Genomic DNA, 18,627 nt, shown 5'->3' on the forward strand with positions numbered 1-18,627 from the left:
AGTAGGAATGAAATACAAATAGTCCTTGATTAACAACAGTAATTGTGACCAGAATATTCATCGCTAAGTGATGCAATTGTAAAGTGCGGCGTTGTGTGACTGCATTGCTTAGCAATGGCAATCCTGGCAGTTCCCATTGCTGTTGTTAAGTGAGAATCACGGGTCATTAAGCAAGGACCTCCTTGCAACTTCCTGCCAGCTTCCCACAATCAAGGTCAGTGGGGAAGCCGGCAGGATGTTGCAAGTCCCAGATGGTTTGCAAGCAGACTGGCAGGCAGGTAAGTGGCACACATTAGCATTTTTGGTCCTGGTGGTGGCTGCTGCTAGGTGGGGAAGACTTACCTGAGCAACCTTCTCTGCTGGCTTCCCTATTGACTGCTTGTGGGAAGCCGCCAGGGAAGGTTGCAAATGATGATCACGTGACTGCAGGGCACTGCAACCGTCGTAAGTGCAAGCTGGTTGTCAAGCAACCAGATCATGATCACGTGACCACAGGGGTGGTGCGACAGCTGGAACTTTGAAGACTGGTCATAAGTAACACTTGTTCAGCATTGTTGCAACTTTGAATGGTCGCTGAACGAGTGGTCAGTGAGGACTACCTGTAGCAGGGTGCAGGACTTGAATTATTTCAACATTAGTTGGGAAGTGAACACCAGCAAGCACAGTCCTTCCACATTTCTAACTAATGGTGCCAACAACTTTTTCTTCCAGAGGGTGAAGCAAGGCACAAGAGGATCACATATTCTTGATTTGATTCTCATCCACAGGGAAGATTTAGTTGAGGAAGTAGAAATTGCAGATACATTGTGGGAAAGTGACACGTAATGCCAGAATTTTTCATTTTAAGAAACTGAGTCAAACATATATCTTTGACTTCAAAAAAGCAGATTTGAATAAACGTAGAACAATGGTAACTAGGATTCAACGGCAGGAAAAGCTAAAAGGAAAAGGACCCTGAAGGAGATATTAAAAAGCAGATCTGCAAACAAACTCCAGTGAGGAAAACAAATGAAGAACAGCGGAAAAATTGGACTGATGACCTGGAAACAAAAAAGGGATACCTCCAGGAGGTGAAAAAAGGGTCAGATTACCAAAGAAAAGTACATACTGGTAACAAAGAACTACAGAGCTGGTATCAGGAAAGCTAAAAGCTCTCCTGGTTTCTAGCCTGGTGCCTTAACCACTACATCAAACTGGCTCTCTATATTTAATGTTAGTCCCATTTTTTTCAGTATTCCTTGATTTTCATTGTTAAAGCTTGCAGATGATTCGCATTTTCAGCTATCAGAGTACTGACATCAGCATAGCGCGGGTTATTGATGTTTCTTCCTCCAATTTTAAAACCATGTGAATCTTCTTCCAATCCAAATTCCCTCAATACATATTCAGCAGATAGGCTGAATAAAAAAGAAGAGAGTATGCAGCCTTGATTAAATCTTTTGCCAACCTGGAGCCAGTCTGTTTCACCATGTTCTATCAGGACATGGCTTCCCAACCTGGGTATAGGTTTTGTATGAGATTAATAAGGCGTTCTGGGATTCACATTTTTCCCAGGACATTCCATGGTTTGACATAATCAACACAACTGAAGGCCCTTCTATCATCAATGAAGCACATACTGATTTCTTTTTAGTATTGTTTGGCTTTCTCAATTATCCAGCATGCATTAGCAATAATGTCTTGGGTTCCTCAGCCTTTTCTAAAGCCAGCTTGAACATCTGGCATTTTCCTTCCATGTAGGGCTCTAATCTGCATTGGATAATCCTAAGCATTATTTTTTTAGCATGTGAAATTAGGAATACTGTATGAGATTGCACTGTATTAAGTCTCCTTTCCTTGGTACTGGCATGTAAACTGATCTCTTTCAATTACTGGTCACTGCTTCATTTTCCAGAATTGCAGGCATAATTTGGTTAGACCCTTTATAAATTTTTCTTCCATTGCTTGCCATATTTCTATAGATAAATATCTCCAAAGCAATGGGGAAACCCTTCTATGTTTTCTTCAAAGAAACTATATGAGCCTGGTCATGTAATCCCCTGGAGTTATACTGAACTCAAGGGAAACTTCTTTAATTTTTTTTTTTAGCAGATTGTGGAAATGCTGCATAAAATTTCAGCAAAAATCTGGCAAAGCCCCCCCCCCCCGCAATTTCTGATGATAATGACTGTTGGACAATTAAGTAGATACACAGCTGGTCAAAATTTATAGCAAGAGTGCCCATCAGTAGTTTCTCATCAAACAGGAAAGAGGAAAAGTGACAACTTCTGTCTTCTAGCTATTCCACCCAATATTGTGTCATCTGCAATAATCATTCTAAATCATTAATAAATCTAGACAAATTGGGAATAGAATTTTGGATATCCTACTTTATTTTTAAGAAGATACAAGTTATGAAATTACATATCTATTCTATACTGAATGTTTTATTAATGGAAAAAGTTAAGCTTTAAATGATAAAAGTCTATATACTTAAAATATACTTTTATAAGACTAGTCTAAAATTGTTTCAAAAAGAAAAACGATTTCACTGCTATATAAAATTTTCTAGCACCCTGAACCTTACTACTAAACAGAAGCTGAGAGTAAAAAACCTGGAAGATTTTGAGTCTTTTTAATGTCATTCTTCTGCATTAGTAACAGGGTTGGGCTTGATGTAAGAAGGAAGTTTGAGAGCAGTATACATGAATACTACCCAAATTAATAATAAATTTACTCCAGGTTATGACAGAAATCTTGCACATCCATGTAGTCAGGCTTAATGGCTGAAGAGCAGCTGGACACAGTATGGCAAAGCATCACTGATATAGGAGTTGAATGTTCCTTGACCTTAAGGACCCAGAAACTGGATAAGGCCTCAATAATGAGATGGGGATGTATGTTTAGCCTGTATCTTTCTTGGGCTCAGACAGGCGGCTATTTTTTTTTCTGGAAATATTCATGCCTCCTGTATATTGCAATATATAGGAGACCCTGGATCGCTATATATTTTTCAGCCACCAAAGTTAAAAAGCACCAAATTATGCTCAGGAATACGCTATTACGGAAGAAGCTCAAAGAAAAAGCATTTGTTTATGTAGACTAAGTGAAACACAAAAAAGGATTCTGGGAAGAACCCACAATTATATATATCTTAAGCTGCCTAGAACTGCAGGAATTGGGTGGCTAAATAATTAATTTAACAGAAAGCTATCTCTATACCTTTGCCTTTCACTGATAGCATATCAGTGTAAACCAGAACTAAAATGAAGAGTGTTAATTATATTTTGTTTCTTAGACAACAGACCTGTAGTAAATGATAGGAAGCCATAAAAATGCAGGAACTTCAGACATTTCTGACTATGATTTTACTGGTATATCTTAGGAATATATCCACTGATAAAGCTGTTGGACAGAAGAACATTTTATGATTTTGGAGAGAAAATAATTTTATCTCAGGTTGTTTGTTCATAAATATCTTTTAAATGTGAGATGTAGATGGTATAAAGAAAGAATAAGAGTAGACCTAGGAACCTGCAGGCAACTAGGGGATTCAAAGTGGCCTGTGAGCCACCCAAGGGCGTTTTTCTAAATGTGTTTCTAAACACAACTACTATAACCTTCCAAAGAGAGGTAGGGTGATAAAATTCAGGCTAAGAGGAAATTAAGAGTTTCTTTGTTCTCAGTGAGTTCCCTTGGGAAGCAAAGGTCTTAAGACTGAATGCAACTATACCTAGAACCCAGTGCCTAAAAAGCCTGAGAGAATTGGAACCAGTAACATAAAATTGATAGGGGACATATAGTTGCATGAAGCATCCTTTATTTCTTTATAGTACTGCTTACTCAGTTTGGGTTGGTCATACTCTTAGTAGTACACAAAAACATAAAGTAGCAATAATAACATACAATATAAACAATAATAACCACAACAACAAAACATTAAACTGGAGCAATATACACATAAATTTCATTCAGTTAAATCAATCTAAGATCATAAAATCATTGGATTGGAAGGGATCTTGGAGGTTTTTTAGTTCACCCCCTGCTCAGGGCAGGAAACCTCACATTCCAGACAAATGGCTGTTCAAACTTTGCTTGAAAACTTCGAGTAATGGACCACCCATGACTGCTAAGAGATAGGTTGCTCCATTCATGGTCAGGAAATGCCTCCTTACTTCTAGTTTGGATCTCTCTCTGTACAGCTTCCATCCTTTGGTTCTTGTCCTACCCTTGGGCACTATGGAGAATAAATCCATATACTCTTCCCTGTGAAATCCTGCAAGTATTGGAAGACTGCTATCTTCTCTTCTCCCTTTAATCTTCTCTTCTTTAGGCTAAACAATGCACAGTTGCTTTCTTTAAAGGATTTAGCCTCTAAGTCCCTCACTATCTTTGAGGAAAAGTTCTATTATAACTTATTTCCAGAAGATCAACAAGGCTGGGCTAATCTAATTTCCAGAGGAGGCTGTTCCGTAACACTGGAGCTAGGGAGAAACATCTCTTGGCCTTGCCCCCGATTTTCCAAAGTGAGAGAATCACTAGCAATTTTCCCAGGATCTTTGTATTGGATAGGCTGATTCTAACTGCAGGAGCTCCTGGAGATATCTTACCAGACCTCAACCTATATCACTGCAATCTGTCATGACATTCCTCCCCATAGGAATTGTTTTGCTGCATCAAATTCTAACTCAAAACAAAAGGGTTGAAGCATTAAAAAAATGAAAAAAACTACTAATTCAAAATCTTCACCAATTATTTTTATGAAATTTGGCATGCTTCATCCCTCATAAGAATTTAGACTTCCTGTAAATTTCAGTCTGTTCTGGGGAAAGCAAAAAAGCTATGGACTTCTTAATTACTGGGTTTTAAAGGAGAATCACTTGAAAATACCTGTACAGATTTGTATGAAATTTGGCATACTTCATTCTCACTGACTATTCTGCAGACTTTCCCCACTGTAATAAAAGGCAACAAAAACCATTTAGACATTTATGCTTTTTCCATGCTAGATAGAAGTCAGAGCTCTGTTTTTCTGGCTCTACTTATGACTTGTGACTGAATTGCATTAGATTATCCATGGAGTGACTGGGAGCAGAGCCAGGTCTGATCCTTGAAGTAGATCAGGCAGTCCCTTGCAGATCCCTAGTATACTTCTATCTCAAGATTATATTTCACTCATCTTCCAAAGCAAATTCATAAAAAATCTTAAACCATATTTAAGATGTTAATCTTTAGTATGCCACCAATGTTTTGTTACTAGTTCGGACAACATAAATTTGTAATATTTTTCCAACATGTTTTTTGAAGTGTAGACTTCCATTTCCAATCTTTCTATATATCTGTATTTTTAATGACTTTCTCTAAAACAAGGGAAAAAATGTCATTCTCATGGAGAAAAATTGTAAGTGGCACTATAGCCCAGTGTTGTGATGGGAAAAAATGGAAGATTATTTATTTATTTATTTATTTATTTAAGGAAGATAATAAGAGAAACTAAAAGGAAGTTATAAGAACAGTAACCCTGCTCAGACTGTTAAAATCTCTCAATTTTAATAAATAATACTATCATTCCATGCTAGGTTACAACTCAAGCACAGAAAAAACTTGGTAATCTATTTACCTAGATACTGAAGCACTGCTTCTAAAGGTTTTCTAACAACTTGCTTTGACAACAAATTTTCTGAAGCTTCCGGTAAACGAGCTGCACCTGAAGACAACATTGGAACAAACATTACTTTATTTACATATTAACAAGTGGCATTTCTGAAACCAAAAGTGACATTTTTATGACATGAAGAAAATCTACATAATGAAGAAAATCTACATAATAGTACTGAATGTAAATGAGATCTTAATGGCAAGATTTTTTCATCCCACTCAAGGCAATAAAGCATTAATCACTTGAAAGCCTCAAACTTGTGTACAGGCAGTCCTCACTTAACAACCATTTGTTCAGCAACTGTTCAAAGTTATGATGGTGCTGAACAAATGGTAGTTACGATCAGTCTTTGAAGTTATGGCCGTTGCAGCACCCCACAGTCATGTGATCAAAATTCAGGGGCCTGGAAGCCCACCTGCATTTACAACTGCAGCATGCATTTCAACTCCCACCACCCACCTATCTGCCCCATCTCTGCCCTTTTGGCTGCTCTGAACTCCACCACCCCTGCCACCCTGCACTCCACTCCACCCTCCACCGTCCCTGCTGCCCACTGACCCCAGCTGACCGTCACCATTTTCCTCTTCCAGCAGCTGCTTCAGCTGGGCATGTCTTGTCAGCAGCAGGAAGAAGATGGCAAAGGTCTGCTGGGGGCTTTGGGATGGCGCTGTAACACACATCTCTCACTTCTTAATTAAAGGGCTTTCAAACTCCTGCATTTTTGGACTTTGTGGATAAAGACTTTGTTCACTGGGTAATTAAAATTTTTCATTACATATTATCTTGTTTTTAACAAGCTATTGGCATGGCAACTAGATCTAAAAGGTCAACAGTTAGTTTAACTCCTACTGAATCACTATCTGCTGAGCCAGGAAAAATGGTGGAGGAGGATTCTACTAACTTGTTAAAAGAGATTCTGGCTCAGGTACAAGTTCTGAAGCCAATTCAACAAGATCTGGCTGAGCTGAAGAATGATTTAAAGCAGATGCAAGAAAAAATGGCTAGATATGAAGATCAATTACATGACCACAAGACCATAACACAAGCCAGTCATAATATTCTGGATAAACAAATTACTTATTTAGAATCACAACTGCGTAGAAAAAATATACGTGTGATTGGTATTGAACCACCCCTCCCAGCCAATCAAACCTGGCTGAATTTATGGAGGATTTTTTCAGAAACCGCTTCTCTTTAGGAACAGATTTTCCAGTTGAAATTGAACATGTTTAAAATTCCTCTGATGAGATGGAAGACTGGGACTAGTTCCAATATCATTATTGTGCAGTTCCTACATGTTACCACAAGAGATGAAATTTTACATATATTTCACTAGGAATCAGTAAAGTCTCCACTGAAGTGGGGTTCCAGCCAAAGCAAGATATCAATCTATCCTGATTTTATGAATAAGGTATCAGATAAAAGAAGATTGTTTACAAAAGCTCAAAGCCTCGCCAGATCAGCACAACTTCATGCATTTAATTTCATGTGTTTTCCAGCAACATTCTGCATTAATCATCAAGATCAGGTGCACAGATTTGATAATCATCTGAACGCAGAGGCCTTTATCTTGTCACTGAAATCTACTGATGGAAAAGCCTACTTGTGTTTTGGTAATAGCTGAGTGAGAAGTTTGAGTCAAGCCTCATTTTAAAAGACTCACAAGTTCTCACTTTTTTCTCTCTCTCTATTCATGCCAGCCTCATAATAATGAGTCTGGGTGTATTGACAATTTAGCTTTTATCTCTATATTTTCCATGCTAACTTAAATTATTAGTTTGAAGCTGTTCTATATATTTACTTACAATAAGAGAGATGAGTTACAGTGTGATCCCACTGAGAAGTTGTGTATTTCTTTCTATTTATTTCCCTGTTTATATTTAGGTTTCTTTTCAGTTTTATAATAATGTTACTTCTTTGTTTTATTTTCTTGCACTTAATCACATTTTTTTTCTTTTAAGTATAGATTCTACATATACTGTATGTAATACAATGTTATTTGAATATTAATTTGAGTTCCTATGCAGGTTCTACATCTGTGACCAGTATTAGAAAATATGATAAATATTTAATTATAGAATAGTTCATTGCTAGATATTTGTTAATAGGTACAGGTTATAAAATGAACTGGTATTGGGAGAATATTGATAAATGGGCCAAAATAAAACTAGTGAAGTTAGCTAGTCTTAATGTAAAAGAGCTGTGGGAATACAAGAAACAAAAAGTAATTTTAGCATATTTAAAATCATTAAGGGCAGATATTGCTTATCTACAGGAAACTCATCTAATGGACAGGATAAATTTTTATTAATGAACAATTGGGTGGGACAGGTTTATCTTACAGATACTTCAACAACAGCTAAAGGTGTGGCCATCTTGGTTCAAAAAGGATTCCCAATGGATGTACAACAGGTTGTCACTGATGTGAAGAAGAAGTATGAATTAAATACTATAATATCACAGCAGAGAGAATTTACGCTAACATGTTTACGACAGAGATATTGGGAGTATGGTGAAAGACCTTGTAAAATTTTGGCTAATTGCTTAAATCAAAAGAAAGATAGGGCAATGATTCCAATTATTAGAGGTAAAGGAGATGAAATATATAACACTTCAAAAGATATAAATTGTCAATTTTTAAAAATTTATTCAGAATTATATAGCAAACTAGAGAATATATTGATGACCTTTTAAAATAATATAAACCTACCACACTTAGATGATACACAAAAACAACTTTTCTTATCTGAGCTAGAGAATAAACGAATAATTTTTAAAATGGCAACTGGTAAAATATCAGGATTGGATGGATTTCCTATAGAGTGGTATAAAGCATTTATAGATCTTTTGGTGCAAAAACTTTGTCAATTGTATGATGAGATACTTGGTAAGGGAATATAATCAGACACATTTAATCAGGGTTATATTGCAATTATACCAAAACCAGGTAAAGATCATACTCAATGTGCTAATTACCATCCAATTTCACTGATTAATGTTGATACAAAGATCTTAACAGCAGTCCTAGCAAATAGGTTACAGCAAATGATAGTTTGCTATTAAGAATGATAAGCAGGGTTTATAAAAACTCAGCAAGCAACAGACATTAGATTAGTTGTAGATTTAATAGACTTGAGTAAAAATAAAATCAGTTTGTAATTTTATCATTAGGTGCTGAAAAAGCTTTTGACAAAATATATAGATAGTACATGTTCGCTGTACTAAACAGGTTTCAATTTCCTTTGAAATTTATAAAATGGATTAAGATATGAGTCGCCTACATCTCAAATAAAATGGTATTCTTTCTGCTACTTTCCCATTATTTAGAGGAACTGAACAAGGATGTCCACTTTTAGTATTGCTTTTTAATATCTGCGTGGAATCCTTGTGCTATTAGACAACATAATTTGATTTAGGGAGTAGTACATAATTCAGTTGAATATAAATTGGATTAATTTGGAGATGACATTCTTTTATTACTAAACCTAGCACTACTATTCCAGTGTTGATGCAAATGATAGACGCCTTTAGTAAAATAGCAGGATATTCTATTAACTGGTCCAAATTGGAATTGATCCTGGTAGGTGAAAATTTGGTTACCCACACATTTAAGAAATACCAATTCCATATTTGTACCGAATCCATTAAATATTTAGGTATGACTATACGAAAGGATATAACTCAGTTAGTAACATCTAATATAAATAAAATATATAAAGAGGTTTCTTCAGTTATGGATAGATGGGAGTCATTAAACCTCACCCTTTGGGGAAAGGTGAATGCTCTCAAAATGAACCTTATTCCCCAATTAATTTATACTCTGAGAGGAATTCCTGTTCAGATATCTGGTAAATATTTTCAGAAAATAAATTCTTTGTTTAGAAAAATTTTATGGGGTTCTACAATTCCAAGAATGTCTTTACAGAAAATTCAATTACCAATTAATTCAGTTTTCCAAATCTGGAGCTATATCATCAAGCTTATCTATTGTCAAATATTAAATACTGGAAGTCAACAACTGGTGCTAATTTTCCAATTTGGGCAACATTGAAATATACATATATAGCACCTTTGGTTGGACAGACAGTATTAGGATCTAAATACAACAGAACATTAGTATCTCTTGGAATAATTAAGTCAGTTAGAAAGCTATAGAATGTATAGTCTAATAAAAAAAGATATGATCCTTTTTCCCATGCTAAATTGACTTTATGGGGAAACCCAACATTAAAAATTGGGGAAAAGATGGCGATATGGAAAAATTGGATGGAAGCGTGAATATTGACTTTGGACCAATTAATAGATGATTAATTTTTAACATATGCTGTGTTAAGAGATAACTATCATCTCTCGGATGTATCCCAATGGCAATATTCACAGTTACAGTAGATTTGTTAGCAACATTGTTTGGACCAGCAGCATTTTCAGCTTCTGAGGCACCTAAGATATTAGAACAACTTGCTAAATCCTTTAAAATTAAAAAACCTACAATTAGCTTTTATAGATATTTGTTATTAATAAATCAATTTAACATGCAGAAGATAATAGATGAGTGGATTAAAGAATTAGAGGTTTCTATATTGCCTAGAAAATGTGAGATTGTCTTAACTTCTATAGGTAGTCCTCATTTAACAATGGTAATTGGGCCCAGAATTTCCATTGCTAAGCAATGCGGTCCTAAAGCCCCTGAGGCACAGCACAGGATGGAACTGCAACCACCCCAGCCCAGCCATCCCAAGCCACCCCAGCCTCACCATGCGAAGCCAGACCAGCCGTGTGAAGCCAGCCCAGTCATCCCAAGACACCCTAATCTCACAAGGCCAGCCGTGCGAAGCCAGCCCAGCTTGGAAAGCTCTCCAAAGGCTCTGAAAAGATAGCATAAGCTTCCAAAGACAGCGTTCCAAAGGGAGCCACATGAAGGAAACTTTTGCCGGAGAAGCTGGGTCCAAAAAGGAGTTAGCAAAGGCAGCAAGGTGCTTCTGTTTTGCCTGTGGTGGCTGGGCAAAAAAGGCAAAAGGTTGGTGTGGGGAACTAGGAGGGAAGGCAGCTGGGTGAACAAATGCAGGCTGGGATGGCCTTGCCAGGGGAGGCTGGGGCAGCTTGGGATGGCTTCGCACAGCTGGGCTGGGGAGGCTGGGCTGGAGAGGCTGGGCTGGCTTTACGTGGTGCGGTGGCTTCACGTGGCTGGGGTGGCTTCGAGCGGCTGGGCTGGGGTGGCTTTGCACAGTTCTGGGTCTGTGTCTGCTTGCTGCCCCGCAAGGCAGGGTGCAAGGCTTCCAAAAGGGCAGAGAAGGAGGGGAGATAGGCGGGTGGGGGGAGTTGAAGCACCCCTGCAGTCATAAGTGTGGGTGGGCTACCAAGTGCCTGAATTTTGATCACGTGACTGTGGGGGCGCTGCAACAGTTGTAATTTCGGGCACAGGTCGAAAAGTCCATTTTTTCAGTGCCATCCTAATATAGAACAGTCGCTGAACAAATGGTCGTTAAGTGAAGACTACCTGTAGAGCTTTCAGCAAAGGATCGTTACCTTGTCGTGGTGCTGGAGCTTGAGCACCTCAATGATGCCATGAGCTAAACAGTGAAGGGCCACCCAAGATGGGAAGGTCATGACAGAGAAGTCAGACTAAATGCGATCCCTGGGGAAGGTAATGGCAACCCACCCCAGTATTCTTGCCGTGAAAACTAAATGGATCAGTACAACCAGAGATATGTCGGTATACCATCGGAAGATGAGACCCCCAGGTCGGAAGATGGTCAAAATGCTACTGGGGAGGAACAGAGGATGAGTTCAACTAGCCCCAGACGTGATGATGCAGCTAGCTCAAAGCAGAAAGGACGGCTAGCGGCCGACGGTGCTGGTGGTGAACGGCGAATCCGATGTCCTAAGGATCAACACGCCATTGGAACCTGGAATGTAAGATCTATGAGCCAGGGCAAATTGGATGTGGTTATTGGTGAGATGTCAAGATTAAAGATAGACATTTTGGGCGTCAGTGAACTGAAATGGACTGGAATGGGCCACTTCACATCAAATGACCACCAGATCTACTACTGTGGACAAGAGGACCACAGAAGAAATGGAGTAGCCTTCATAATTAATAGTAAAGTGGCTAAAGCAGTGCTTGGATACAATCCAAAAAACGACAGAATGATCTCAATTCGAATTCAGGGCAAGCCATCTAACATCACAGTGATCCAATTATACACCCCAACCACAGATGCTGAAGAAGCTGAAGTAGAGCGGTTCTGTGAGGATCTGCAGCACCTACTGGACAACACGCCTAAAAGATATGTTATTTTCATCACAGGAGACTGGAATGCTAAGGTGGGCAGTCAAATGACACCTGGAATTACAGGTAAGCATGGCCTGGGAGAACAAAACGAAGCAGGACATAGGCTGATAGAATTTTGCCAAGACAACTCACTCTGCATAACAAACACTCTCTTCCAACAACCTAAGAGACGGCTTTATACATGGACTTCACCAGATGGACAACACCGAAATCAGATTGACTACATCCTTTGCAGCCAAAGGTGGCAGACATCTATACAGTCAGTAAAAACAAGACCTGGAGCTGACTGTAGTTCAGATCACGAACTTCTTCTTGCACAATTTAGGATCAGGCTAAAGAGATTAGGGAAGACCCACAGATCAGCTAGATATGAGCTCACTAATATTCCTAAGGAATAGGCAGTGGAGGTGAAGAATAGATTTAAGGGACTGGACTTAGTAGATAGGGTCCCGGAAGAACTCTGGACAGAAGTTGGCAACATTGTTCAGGAGGCGGCAACAAAATACATCCCAAAGAAAGAGAAAACCAAGAAGGCAAAGTGGCTGTCTGCTGAGACACTAGAAGTAGCCCAAGAAAGAAGGAAAGCAAAAGGCAACAGTGATGGGGGGAGATATGCCCAATTAAATGCAAAATTCCAGAGGTTAGCCAGAAGAGACAAGGAATTATTTTTAAACAAGCAATGCACGGAAGTGGAAGAAGACAATAGAATAGGAAGGACAAGAGACCTCTTCCAGAAGATTAGAAACATTGGAGGTAAATTCCAGGCCAAAATGGGTATGATCAAAAACAAAGATGGCAAGGACCTAACAGAAGAAGAAGAGATCAAGAAAAGGTGGCAAGAATATATGGAAGACCTGTACAGGAAGGATAACAATATCGGGGATAGCTTTGACGGTGTGGTCAGTGAGCTAGAGCCAGACATCCTGAAGAGTGAGGTTGAATGGGCCTTAAGAAGCATTGCTAATAACAAGGCAGCAGGAGACGATGGCATCCCAGCTGAACTGTTCAAAATCTTGCAAGATGATGCTGTCAAGGTAATGCATGCTATATGCCAGCAAATTTGGAAAACACAAGAATGGCCATCAGACTGGAAAAAAATCAACTTATATCCCCATACCAAAAAAGGGGAACACTAAAGAATGTTCAAACTATCGAACAGTGGCACTCATTTCACATGCCAGTAAGGTAATGCTCAAGATCCTGCAAAGTAGACTTCAGCAATTCATGGAGTGAGAATTGCCAGATGTGCAAGCTGGGTTTAGAAAAGGCAGAGGAACTAGGGACCAAATTGCCAATATCTGCTGGATAATGGAAAAAACCAGGGAGTTTCAGAAAAACATCTATTTCAGTTTTATTGATTATTTTAAAGCCTTTGACTGTGTGGACCCTAACAAATTGTGGCAAGTTCTTAGTGGTATGGGATACCAAGTCATCTTGTCTGCCTCCTGAAGAATCTGTATAACGACCAAGTAGCAACAGTAAGAACAGACCACGGAACAACGGACTGGTTTAAGATTGAGAAAGGAGTACGGCAGGGCTGTATACTCTCACCCTACCTATTCAACTTGTATGCAGAACACATCATGTGACAAGCTGGGCTTGAGGAATCCAAGGCTGGAGTTAAAATCACTGGAGGAAACATTAACAATCTCAGATATGCAGATGATACCACTTTGATGGCTGAAAGCGAAGAGGAACTGAGGAGCCTTATGATGAAGGTGAAAGAAGAAAGTGCAAAAGCTGGCTTGTAGCTAAAGCTCAAAAAAACCAAGATTATGGCAACCAGCTTGATAACTGGCAAATAGAGGGAGAAAATGTAGAAGCAGTGAAAGACTTTGTATTTCTAGGTGCAAAGATTACTGCAGATGCTGACTGCAGTCAGGAAATCAGAAGATGCTTAATCCTTGGGAGAAGAGCAATGACAAATCTCGATAAAACAGTTAAGAGCAGAGACATCATACTGACAACAAAGGTCTGCATAGTTAAAGCAATGGTGTTCCCCGTAGTAACATATGGCTGCGAGAGCTGGACCATAAGGAAGGCTGAGCGAAGGAAGATAGATGCTTTGGAACTGTGGTGTTGGAGGAAAATTCTGAGAGTGCCTTGGACTGCAAGAAGATCAAACCAATCCATACTCCAGGTAATAAAGCCAGACTGCTCACTTGAGGGAATGATATTAAAGGCAAAACTGAAATACTTTGGTCACATAATGAGAAGACAGGACACCTTGGAGAAGATGCTGACGCTAGGGAGAGTGGAAGACAAAAGGAAGAGGGGCCAACCAAAGGCAAGATGGATAGATGATATTCTAGAGGTGATGGATTCGTCCCTGGGGGAGCTGGGGGTGTTGACGACCGACAGGAAGCTCTGGCGTCGGCTGGTCCATGAAGTCACGAAGAGTCGGAAGTGTCCTAACTACCAGGAAACACACTGAGACAATGACTTGGTCTCTAATATTTATTACTAGTACTTAACAAGAATCCTAACAAACTGAGGAAGCGTGGGAAAAACCCAGCCATATGAACCCCAAAGGTTAAGGCGGTCCCGATCTGTGTCTCTTTGAATGGCTGAACAGTTCCTCAGTGCTACGCATGCGCTTGACAGTCTGGGTGGGAGCTCCCTGCTCGCCATCCTTACTCATGACAGGAAGTGACTAAATGAATAAACAACAAAAAACCTGTATAGCAAGGTGTCAATGGACCTTAAATTGCAACTTATACAACAAAAAATAATATTTAGAATTTATTGTACTCCATTAAATTTGTACAGAAAAGGAAGACAGTCCTTGCGTTGGAGATGTAATAAGGACAATGCCTCTTTAAAACATATGTTCTGACAATGTTCTATACTTACCAAATTTTGGGAAAAGGTAGTGGATCATATATGCGACTGTGAGACAAAAGCTAAAATTTTCAGAGGACAATATTCTCCTGAATTAGATACCTAGTACATTGAATTTGACAACTGGACAACGTAAATGGATTCTCCCTGCCCTTACTATGCCTAAAAGAGTGATACTGCAACATTGGAAAGATAAATGTATGGCCCCATTTACTCAATGGATTGAAGACCTAGTTATACTTGCCACCTATGAGAGGATTGCCTATAGACGCAGACTTTGTATGGGTAAGTACAATGAAATATGGGACTCATTTATACAAAATACAGTAATTTAGGGAAAAGCATAATGGTTATGTAATTGTATTAGAAATAAATATACTGTATGATATTTGCATTAGATACAATATATATAGAATTATAAAGTGCAGGGATGGGGGTAGACGGGGGGAGGAGTTGAAGTGAAGGTGAATGCAGCAGGCAGGAGAAGCATGAGGTCCTCACCTATTGATGGTGCGGTCCTCACCTAATGACCGCAACTGGGACTACTGGAACTGCCATTGCTAAGTGGTGTGGTCACATGATGTAATGACAACTTCACTTAGCGATGGAAATTCCAGTCTCATTTAGGGTCGTTAAGCAAGGACTACCTATATTTCACAGTTTAGAGGTCAGTCTGGTGTTTTTGGGACATCCTTCACTTCTCCCTCACACTATAGCTCAATTATGATCAACATTTTGTAAGCCCCCAAGCTCCCAAGCTCCCAAATACATAGTTTTTCCTTTTTCTAATTTACAAAAGTATTTTTTCTGCTTACTTCCATACTTACTTTTGGTGGCCTCATGTCACATTCAAATTGATAGCCATTTATTTACTTACTTACTTACTTACTTACTTAATTTATCAAATTTTACCACCGCCCATCTCCCCCCCAAAGGAGGGACTCTGGGCGGCTTACAATAAAACAAAATTTAAAATTCAATAACCTTATAAATACAATATAATATAGACAGAAATAAATATAAAATGTAATAAAAATCCAGATGGCTAAAGGTTATATCTCAATCCATGAGTATAAAGGCCCTTCTAGGGCACTAGCCATCCCCACGTGTGACTGTTCCCCTTCCTGCTTCAGGCATGACGACAGAACCAGGTTTTTATTTGTTTACAGAAGTCCAGTAAAGAGGGGGCTTGTCTCACCTCTGGGGGAAGCATGTTCCAGAGGGCGGGAGCTACCGCAGAGAAGGTCCGTTTCCTGGACCCCGCCAGATGGAATTCTTTTACAGGTGCGATCCGTAACACGTCCTCTCTGCATGACTGGGTGGGGCAGGCCAATGTGATAGGGATGAGACGGTCCCACAGGTAACCTGGACCCATGCCATGTAGGTCTTTAAAGGTGACAATCAACATCTTGAATTGGACCCAGAAGCAAACTGGGAGCCAGTGCAGCTCATGCAACAAAGGTGTTACATGTTCCCGCCTTGGGGCACCTAAAATTGCCTGTGCGGTTGCGTTCTGGACCAGTTGTACCTTCTAGATATTCTTCAAGGGTAGCCCCATGTAGAGCGCATTACAGTAGTCTATATGGGAGATGACCAGGGCATGAGTGACCAAATGCTAGACCGTTAGCCGCCCAAGTTTGCTACTGGAGAAACTTTTTCTTTTTTCAAACATATACACCACATACACAGTTCTCAAGATTTTGTGGCAGTAAGCCTCAATTTTTCCCCCTTCAATAGCACTGACTTACTTTTTAAGAATTTAAAATGTAAGTTAGCAATATGCAATCAGAATAAAGACTCACATTCTGCTTTGATTGCTGCACTGTTGATAGTCACATGAGGATGTTTTGCTGCATGCCATGGACGCAAGATGTCTCTACATAAGCGTCGGGCAAGCCTGGTTAGTTTGGTTGTGTGTAAATAGAAAGCCTGTCGTGTTTTCATAGCAAACTTGGGGCTCCCGTTGTTTCTTATGGGTCCAGTATGAGGACTCTATAAAAAAGTAAATATGTCATATGGTTTGGTTAGAAATTTGTTTAAAAAACAAGATTTCCTGCAGGCAGATAAAGGCTAAGTAAGGCTGAGTGTGGAGAGATGATGAGTAAAGAGAAAGAAGGTGTATATGGAAAGCTACAAAATAATAGAACTATGGAAAAGGAGATTTATTTATTTATATTTTAAAAACCATCCAACTCCAAATGACTCTAGGTGCTAAGGTAATCAAAACCCACCTCCTGCTCAGTATAGGAAACCTAAGTAAAACATCTCAACAGGTGGCTTCCCAGTTCTCCCCCAGTGAAGGGAAGCTCACCTCACCAATTGATTCAATGAACAACCTGCTCTTTCAGTTAGATTCCCCCCCCCCAGACAGTATTCTATAAAGTTGTGTATTTATCTCTACGAAGGTATGAGTGTGCACACATATAAGGTATATGATTGGGAGGATGGAATGTATACTCATGAAAACATATGTATCATGTATTTGGATAAACGGCTGTGACTGTGTAAATTGACTGTGCTAGTGCTTGGTCCATGTGCACTAGCGTGGAGGTTGAACAGGAGTGTTGTGCTGTGTGTCTATACAGGTATCTGTTGATGGTGTGTGTGTATAATAGTGTGCATGTGTCTATATTAGTGACAGGATGTACCCATGGACCTTGTTGATAAGCTGCCTCTGAATACTACTTTGTGAAGGAAAGGAATTTTCTTTCAACCATGCATCCCTGCTGCATGAGAGAAAAGTAATAATTTTATGGCAACAATTATAGAGAACACTGACCCTCCTTGCTCTTCCCTAGGTGAAAACCCCAGGTTATAAATTTAGACATTTAAGTGAAGTTAAAATGTGCATGTGTGATGTTTATGTTTATGTAAAAGTCAATTGTAATATTGTTATGTTCATGGTTGAGTGGAATTATACATAAAGCATTTTATATGGAAAACAATAATCAGTATTTTTATTGTGACAATTAAGGTATCACCTTCCCCAAATATTGTGCTATCATTTGTACCTGATAGGAAGGTAAGAGAGACAAAAGAAAAGGAGATTTATTTATTTGGATTTTAAAAAACACCTGACTCTAAATGACTTTGGGTGCTAAATAATAGAAAAAGGAAAGTATAAAAAGCTGTGTTTCTAAGCATATGCAAAAGAAAAGCATCCTATGATATTTCCAGAACTGTTCTGAAAGAAAATGAGATTTGCAATCTAATACTAACAAATCTTAAAAATCTAAAAGAAAATGGGGAAGGGGGAAGTTATGCATTTATGTTTAGCACCCTGGAGTGGATGAATATTTTTCTCTTTTTCTGCTTTCTTGTTCAAATGTTCTTGCTATTCCTAATATTTACTTAATTTACAATTATCTGAAAAATAACAGTGGCTGTGCCAGCTGGTTAACATTATCAAATAAATTTATTTCAGCCTAAGGTATAACCTACATTTACTTATCTGAAAAAGAATAATCCTGGAAGAAAAATCATTATTTTTTACAGCTCCTGAATATATTATTACAGGACTGAAATGAAGGAAGCTGAATCTTTACTGTTTATTATATCAGGGATTCCTACTGAAAGTACACTAATTTGATTTTATATCTACCTACCTACCTACCATATTCAACACTATAACACAGAATCCTGTATTTTTCTTATAAAAACATTTCATTGATTGGCCATTTCATTAATGTCCAGAGACCTTTATTTTCTTAATTTGCTCTCATTTAATTATCAGATAATATGGTGTTTGCAGACAATTAGTTTTACTAATTTAGTATTGAGGATTAACATTTCCATAATTATTACCATGATATGGTGGAAGAGCTCATTAGCTTCAGTGAATCTGAAATACTAATGT

The 18,627-nt window shown here is 38.7% G+C and overlaps 1 protein-coding gene across 8 annotated transcripts in view; it reads right to left on the reverse strand.

The window, feature by feature from the left end:
* MTA1 (metastasis associated 1) overlaps positions 1-18,627 on the reverse strand; it is a 148,515-nt gene that overhangs the window by 65,506 nt on the left and 64,382 nt on the right. For 6 of the 8 annotated variants that reach the window (XM_063298595.1, XM_063298594.1, XM_063298598.1 and 3 more), the window contains exons 14-15: positions 16,574-16,763; positions 5,600-5,686 (exon numbers count right to left, since the gene is read on the reverse strand). In XM_063298595.1, coding sequence (XP_063154665.1) covers positions 5,600-5,686; positions 16,574-16,763 — 277 coding nt within the window. Of the gene's footprint in view, positions 1-3,841; positions 4,256-5,599; positions 5,687-16,573; positions 16,764-18,627 lie in introns of those variants that run through there. The other 2 variants (XM_063298600.1, XM_063298601.1) reach the window with 2 other exon arrangements.

Source organism: Candoia aspera, chromosome 3 (assembly GCF_035149785.1).
Source record: "Candoia aspera isolate rCanAsp1 chromosome 3, rCanAsp1.hap2, whole genome shotgun sequence".
Lineage (NCBI taxonomy): Eukaryota > Metazoa > Chordata > Lepidosauria > Squamata > Boidae > Candoia > Candoia aspera.